This window comes from Gobio gobio, assembly GCF_949357685.1.
Source record: "Gobio gobio genome assembly, chromosome: 15".
Lineage (NCBI taxonomy): Eukaryota > Metazoa > Chordata > Actinopteri > Cypriniformes > Gobionidae > Gobio > Gobio gobio.
In genome coordinates, this window is record NC_137108.1 from 32,161,100 (window position 1) to 32,169,885 (window position 8,786).

General features: G+C 36.6%; 1 protein-coding gene across 4 annotated transcripts in view; it reads right to left on the bottom strand.

The window, feature by feature from the left end:
- Window positions 1–1,585: 1,585 nt before the first annotated feature.
- slc45a4b (solute carrier family 45 member 4b) overlaps window positions 1,586–8,786 on the bottom strand; it is an 18,909-nt gene continuing 11,708 nt past the window's right edge. For 3 of the 4 annotated variants that reach the window (XM_079837275.1, XM_079837276.1, XM_079837274.1), the window contains exons 6-8: window positions 8,370–8,469; window positions 7,778–7,989; window positions 1,586–3,149 (exon numbers count right to left, since the gene is read on the bottom strand). In XM_079837275.1, coding sequence (XP_079693401.1) covers window positions 2,781–3,149; window positions 7,778–7,989; window positions 8,370–8,469 — 681 coding nt within the window. In that variant the 3' untranslated portion in view covers window positions 1,586–2,780. Of the gene's footprint in view, window positions 3,150–6,443; window positions 6,580–7,777; window positions 7,990–8,369; window positions 8,470–8,786 lie in introns of those variants that run through there. The other variant, XM_079837277.1, reaches the window with a different exon arrangement.

An 8,786-nucleotide genomic window follows, 5' to 3' on the forward strand; every position in this document is an offset into this window, starting at 1 on the left:
CCTACGACATTGACATCTCATATAAATCCTATAAAACAGACATAACACAACAACAGGCAAGCAACTTCTAACCCGGATAACATAAAAGACCATGCCAATCCCAGGCATGGTTGTGGAAACAAAGAAGAAAGAAATTATGACATCCTGGAAAACACAGATGAGATGGGTGTGTAACACTAATCTAATTTTCCTTCTCTGGAAGTTCCAGGGTTAAATTAGACTCATGTGTGTTGCAAGAGTAACATTTGTCAGCTGAAGAGCAGGCTACAATATATGAAAAGCCGAACTAAAGCAGAACATATTAGCTATTTTAAACAAGCACTCAATCCACAACTGAAACTACATGCAACAACTTCATATTATTAGTCTGCCCCCTCCATATATTATTGCAACATCCAAGCACAATAACACGTATTTAACTGAATAAGTGCAAACGTAACTGTTATTCACATATACGAGTAGCTATAGTTCTTTATAAAAAGGTAAAAAATCTTAAAGTTGTTATAAGGCGAAAACATTTTAAAGTTTTTCTTCATCACATTTTACTCATATAAAATGCCCATATTTACTGTAAAGATGAGAATGCACGCACCATTGTCGATCATCGGTATTCCGAAAGTGAAATTACGCACCGGGACAGTTGGAGATAAATGAACAGGACACCCTAAAAACGCTCTCCAGCAAGCGGAGCAGTGTTATCTGCGCATGCGCTCTAAAGTCAACAGGTACGTTGTACTCAATGGTCAGGTGCTATGGTGAGGCAAAACCAAACCTGTCTTGATACGTACGTATTAAAACCATTGCGAGTATTCCACTGTACACTTCACAAGTAATATGACCCATTACTTTTTTTAAAGCATAAACTCTACGTTGTTGCTGTGAGAGCTTAGATTATTAGCTAGCTATATGGAGCAATTATCTAACATAAAATATCCAACTTTTAGTAAGGGAAAAAAGCTGCTCATTATATAGTTTGACGCCCAGAATTTTTTTCTGAAGGTTATTCCTCTGTTTTCACTGACTATATGCTGAAATAATGATAATAAAGTTTCAAGGCCTATTTTTTTTTACCTTATTCATTCATGAAGTACGCCAGACTCACGTGGATCAGAGCAAATGACGCTTTAAATGGACAGTTCACCCAAAAATGAAAACTCTGTCACCATTTACTCACCATCAAGTTGTCCCAAACCAGTATGAATTTCTTTCTTCTGAGGAACACGAAATATTTTGAAGAATATCTATATAACCAACGGGGAAAATACTAGGGAAGCCAATGGAGCCCGTCAACTGTTTGGCTAATATTCTTCTATAAATATCTTCTTTTGTGTTCAGCAGAAGAAAGAAATTCATCCAGTTTTGGAACAACTTGAGGGTGAGTATGACATGATTTTCATTTTTGGTGAATTATCCCTTTCAATCTTTATGTAAATATTGCAGACATCGCACTGTAACTTCACGGTAATCTAGTGTTTTTAAAAGCGCATGGCTACCTCGTGCATGTAATAATTTCACCCAGTTTCAAATGTACTTGCGCCATCTTGTGGTGGCATACGGATAGTCAACAACCAAACACACTGTGCTCAAGTTTAAAACAATCAATCATTCAAACACGGAAATGTGTAGCTTCCTTTTTATCAAAACTGAACACAAGTCCAAAATGAACACCTAGAAACAGTATCAACTTTCAATTTGGTTCAAAAAACAAACAAAAAAGGATACAAAGTGTCCACCTTGCTTATGAAACATACACACACACACAAACATTTTTTGCATGATCAAACAAAGGATACAAAGCCAGGCTACTGACCTCTGTACATCAACTGCAGACGTCACATTTCCAGCAATGTATTTAAACTACATTTATGAACATAAGAGGCCATAACTTAGTTGGTCCACTTAGCCAAAGTGGAGTTCAGTGACGAACAAGTGGAAAAAATATTTGGCCTGTCATCTTAATTGAAAAGCAGTCTCAAAAACGTGTGTATATAAGCTACACAACAGCACTGGAACAGCATTATGAATTTGGCTGTGAAAAATACTGGCACTATTGGAGTGTCATCACTTATAACAGAGGCTGACAGACAGTAAAAATTGCCATGACAGCTAAACACACTTCTTCATTTTGCACACCAATCACTGCTGTGAAAAAAAAGCAAAGCCATTTCTTTACTTAATCCCACGGCTATCCATTCTATTCATACCTTAAAATAGTGTACCTATGAGAAAATCACATTTCTGAACTAAAGGCAACTCTGAAAACCAATGATTTGTTCAAAAAAGTCTAGTAACATTGCAAAATATATTTTGGCCTTGTGCATAGTTAGTCTTTACAGAAGTGAGCATTTTGCGCTCAAAAGCAGCAGCTTTACCCTGAGTGTTTCTCATGATATACAATGATAATCAGACATTTTTTAACACAGGATAAAACATCCATCTGAATATGTAAATTTTGACTTATAAAGTGGAGTGATAAACTGTGTGGGAAAATTATTAGCATGCAAAACAATGTTTTCACTGTAGTGATGTAAACCTGGTCATTTTTTTTTCAGTTTTTTTACATTTCGTACAGACAATAAAAATGTTTGGGCACAAATAATAAATAGCTTGAGAAATAATCTCTTGAGAAATCACATAGGTTTGTCTATGTACCAAATCCACAGAATAACATTCAGCACGTGGGAGAGTACATGAATGGTAGAGAATGCCCCTGTTAGTCTTTCGTCTTCACTTGCTTGTGCATTCTGGGATTTGTACTTCAAAAACTCACATTCGAACACTCAAACTGAGGATTCCACCTCTGGCTTGCTGGAACTGTTCCTTGGCATTGACTTCAAAACACTGAGTTTCTCTGTACTGTTAATGGACGCTGCCTCCGCTTTAACAGAACTTGGGCCTTGCTCTTCGTCGTCGTCGTCGTCTTCATCGTCAAGCGTATCAGGGTAGATGACGAGGAAAGCCGCAGCAAGGAAAGCAAGAAAGGAGCCTCCCGATGCCATCATGGGGATCACTCTCACTGTGCCAACGGCATCTACAACCGCACCGAGCGCCGACGCCACCAAGATCTGAGAGATGTAAACCTGACATGTCAGGATGGCGCAGTCGATGCCAAAGCCTCGCCGGGAGTTGCCAGGGCTGTGATGAATGTACTAAGACAATGTAAAAGAAAGATGAAAGACATTGAGAGCACTGCTGTAACAAATCTACTGGTGCTACTGGCAGTGAAAATCAATTCTGGATAAGCTTATCTTCCAAATCTATATCAATATACACTGCTGTTCAAAAGATTTTAAAATGTAATTTATTCCTGTGATGTAAAGCTGAATTTTCAGCCTCACTACTCCACTCTTTAATGTCACATGATCCTTCAGAAATCCTTCTAATATGATGATTTGCTGCACAACTTTTATTATTATTATTATCAATGTTGAAAACATGGGGGTGTGTACTTAAAGGGTTAGTTCACCCAAAAATGAAAATTCTGTCATTAATTACTTACCCTCATGTCGTTCGACACCTGTAAGAGCTCCGTTCATCTTCAGAACACAAATTAAGATATTTTAGTTGAAATCTGATGGCTCTGAAAGGCCTCCATTGGCACAATGGCACGCTTCACTCTCAAGACCCATAAAAGGTACTAAAGACGTCGTTACAAAGTCCATCTCACTACAGTGGTTCTAAAATAACTTTATAAATCGGCGCGAATAGTTTTTGTGCGCAAAAAAACCCCTAAATAACGACTTACATAGTGATGACGATTTCAAAACAAGGCCCCATGAAGCTTCGAAGCGTTATGAATCAGCGAGTCGAATCAGCAGTTTGAATCGCCAAATTTCAGCAGTTTGAATCGCCAAATTTCAGCAGTTTGGCGGTTTGATACGCGATCCGAATCATGATTCGGCTCATTGATTCATAACGCTTCAAAGCTTCATGATGCCTTGTTTTGAAATCGTCATAACTATGCAAGTCGTTATTTAGGGTTTTTTTGTGCACAAAAACTATTCTCGCCGATTTATAAAGTTATTTTAGAACCACTGTAGTGAGATGGACTTTGTAACGACGTCTTTAGTACCTTTTAAGGGTCTTGAGAGTGAACCGTGCCATTGTGCCAATGGAGGCCTTTCAGAGCCATCAGATTTCAACTAAAATATCTTCATTTCTGTTCCGAAGATGAATGGAGGTCTTACGGGAGTCGAACGACATGAGGGTAAGTAATTAATGACAGAATTTTCATTTTTGGGTGAACTAACCCTTTAAGAAATTAATACATTTATTCAGCAAGGATGCATTAAATTAATCAAATGTGACAGTACAGAAATGTATAGTTACAAAAGATTCTATTTCAAATAAATGCTGTTCTTTTGAACTTTCTATTCATCAAAGAATCCTGAAAAAAAAAAATGTACACAACGGTTTTCAACATTGATAATAATAATAAATGTTTCTTGAGCAGAAAATCATCATATTAGAATGATTTCTGAATGATCATGTGACACTGAAGACTGGAGTAATGATGCTGAAAATTCAGGGATGTCACAATACCAAAATTCCAGTAGTCGGTACCAGTACCAGTGTTGCCAGATTGGGCGTGTTCCCGCCCAATTGGGCAGTTTTGAATTTGATTGTGCGGGTAAAAAAAAAATTTGGGCTGGTTTGGGGTCAGTTTGGCGGTTTTCAAACATCTATATTTTATAGTCTAATTGGTTAATGACAAACTCAAGTGTGCATGTACTCCATACAATCAGTGATCATTATGACACACACACAGGCCCAGGCAGAGTCAGCTGGCAGGTGTTGACGTTACCGACGAGCACGCACTTTCAACCAATCAGCGATCGGCAGGGAGACGCGCTCATTCATGACAGGTTTTTAGCAAAATTGTAGCTGGATAGCAAGAGATCGCTATGCCAAAGTGGCATAATATACAGTAAGTTATCTACAGTAATGAGTGGGAGAGTGAACCAACTCTCAAAACGTGGATTACACCTGTGACTCGGAGACTCTTTAAAAATATAACTAACTCTAAGAGCACAGTTGAATGACTTGAATTGAAATCGAATATGACTCCTGTCCATCATCATGTGCAAACTGGCCTGATCAGGACATCTGCACCCTTTAAACCGCCTAGACTGCGCTGTACTCGCCCTGATAGCTGCTGAAAGAGGTTTGAATCAACGACTAATCCATTTTGACTGTGTTAAGTTCTGTGTTATGTTCTACAAATGTTATGTTCTGTCTGAAGTTAAAGCACAGCACAAAGATAAACACATTCTTGTTCATTTTTTGTTGTAGGATTATCGTTCAGTATGTATTGGTGAATGACATATTTTGGCTGTGGTGTGTGTGTGTAATGCCTGCTAGTTTCGTTGTTTATTTGGATCACTTATATTGGGCACTTCTTGACATGTGAAAATGATGCATGTGTTTTTTCCGTGGGTTAAAGTCATCGGTTAATTTCGTGGTTTCCACTTGCACATTTTAGTCATGCATGACTGATTTGAATGTATTTGCCCTGTTTTGATCCGTTTTCCTGGAAATATATATTTTTTATTTTGTCATCATTATTTTGTTTTAAGGAGATAAAATGGTGCTAATCAGTCTTTATTTGGTATGGCAATACAATTATAATCACATTATTTTGACAATTAAAATTTTGGGCGTTTTTTTCTTAGATTGGGCGGGTTTTAGTAAGCTTTTGGGCTGGAAATCGTCAATCCAATCTGACCAGTACCATAAAAATGTAACAGTTCTCGGTACCAATTTCAGAACCACAGCATAATCTGTTGGAACTATTTTACTATTTTATTTAACAAATATTAAATTAATTTAAAGAGTTTATTATTTATGATGATAATTATTATAAGTAAATAAAACATATAAACATTTATAGGCTCTGGTTCATGCGTTCATGTCCTCATATAGTGACACGGCAGAAGTTAAAAAGACAGCGAATGTCACGTGAGAGTGTGTGTGTATGTGCGCGCGTGGCAAATGAAACCGCGCATCTGTGCCGTTCATTCACACAGAGACGCAGAACATGCAGGATTAATATTTAAATAGTCTTTTACGGTTTAATATTCCCAGACACTAGTATATATCGGCTATAGTCTGGAGCCCTGCGCTTAGATAAACACGGATGCGACTGAAAGCAGCTGCTTATAAGTAGATACCAAATATTCTTGGTACTACAGAAATTATATCGTCACACTTTCAAAATTTCAGTGCCGACTTGGTACCGAAGTACTGGTACTTGTGACATCCATATTTGCATCACAGAAATAAATTACATTTTAAAATATATTTAAATAGTTTTTACTTTTAATATTTCTTTATATTTTTAAAAGCCTTGGTGAGCATAAGACACTTCTTCTAAAAACATAAAAAATCTCATCGATCAAAAACCTTTGAACGGCAGTGTGTATACATAATACTCTACAAAAGTTTGGGGTCAGTAAGATTTTTTTTTAATGTTTTACGCAAAGATGCATTATATTGATCAAAAGTGACAATAAAAACATGTGACAAAAGATTTCTATTTCAAATAAGTGCTGTTCTTTTGAACGTTCCAATCAATGATTCCTGTAAAAACAAAAATACATTTTTAACATTAATTATAATAAGAACTGTTTCTTGAAGACCAAATCATCATGTAAAGCCCTATTCGCACGGGATTAGTATTATCTGGGGACCTCGTGTGATTTAGAAATTACCCACCAACATCTGAATTTTGCGTGGTGCATTCGCACGGGATAAGCAAGCCTGTGATTTTACTCGAATTTACTGACTTATCTCCCGGATATGATGTCAAGACTTGTAAATGTTTTTTCGTTATAGATATAGCTGTATGAAATTATAAACAGTCGTATCGATATCATTTTGATTGTTTTATAGTCATAAAAATAATTTAGTTCAGTTAGAGAACAGATGCTACAATTAAAAACTGAACTGAGCAATAATAACAATATACGTTGGAAGATTCAGTTTCAAGCCTAAATGTAAAAGCGCCCATTTAAGCGAGTTTGTCATTGTCCTTTTCTGTTTTTGTGTTTTTATAATATAATAATATAATATAATAATATAATATTAAACACACCATTCAAGCAATTTACTCCCAAATTGGTGCTCATTCTAAAGTGAAAGTATAATCCGCGCGGCCGCACAGAATTCATAACGGTGCGCATTTTATGCAGCCTAGCTCCATTCTTCGTGAAAGATAAAGATAAAAATGCACACAGGAAACAAAAACCTTGAAAAAATTATATACGATCCGCCTAATCCCGGCCAAATCACAGAGATGCCGATTTGCACGGGACTAATATTATCACAGGACCTCAGTGTTTGGCGAAATATGGTAGGTAATTTGCGGGGGAATTTTTACTTTACATATTACAGACATGGCCAATTCGCACGGGATTAAGATCACAGACATTTTCTGCAATTATTACAAATCACCAGAGGTCCCCAGATAATACTAATCCCGTGCGAATAGGGCTTTAGAATGATTTCTGAAGGATCATGTGACACTGGAGACTGGAGTAATGATGCTGTAAAGTATAAAATATAATAAAAAATATAATATAATAAAATAGAAAACATAGAATAGTTAATTTTTGACAATATTACTGTTGTTACTTTATTTTGATCAAATAAAAGCAGCTTTGGTGAGCATAAGAGACTTCTTCATGAAATCTTGATGAGTCCAAACTTTTGACCAGTAGTGTGTATACATTATTGGCAATATATATTTGGTAACAAAAGTTTATAAAATGATACAGACCTCTTTGATTTCATGGTACTGTCCCAGAAGAGCATAAGGGCAGTATGACATGCTCATGGAGATGACTCCCATGGTGCTTATCATCACCATAGCAACATATACATTTGGAAAGATGGACATGACAGCGGTTCCCACAGCAAAGGCTAGAGTCCCCAACATGTAGGTGACTTTTATGCTTAGGTCATAGTTGTTTAAGATCCTTTGGAGCACATCTGTAAAACAAGTTTCTGATTATTTGGTTTGAATATTACTCGGAATGTACACCAACAAACAAAACCCCAAACTTTTGAACAGTAGTGCGTTACATAAAATGTGCGACAAGTTAATGTTTCTCAATATTAATCATACACAATTTTAATCCTAGCATGTAAATTACATGTAAAATTCAAGAATATACACACAACATTCTGATCTTCATAAAAGAAATTACAGATTCATGACAAAATGTATAAGAATCAGCTTATTCCACAACATGGTCATGTGAGTGTCTAACTACAGAACTGAAACCTGATCGCACTACTGGAAAAAACAAATGTAATACCTATCATTAGCAATGTTCTAATCAAATACAACACATGAACGTAACACACACCTGAGCAGAGGGCAGCTGTAGCAGCATAGATCACAAGACCCCAGCAGCCCATCTGCACACCTTTACTGTAGTTCTGCAGGGCGGTGGAGTTAGCAGCAGCCTGGTTTTGAAAAACAGGAACAAGCATATATACAAATATATTCAGTATTAGACACCGTAAGAGATTATTATATTATTCAGTATTAGATAGAGCCTGTATCATATCAACACTAGATATTACAAAAGTAAATTGCATTCAGTGAAGACTAAGGGCGTTTTCAGACCAGTAAGGTGTGAACGAGCATTTACCATGTACCAATTTCAGAAAAGAGCAATTAGGCAGCATTTTAAAATGAAACGGCACGCTTCTTCTTTGCTCCAGTTTGAGCCATGAGCCATTTTGAGAGGCATTAGCAAAACAAACACTGCTGCTTTTCA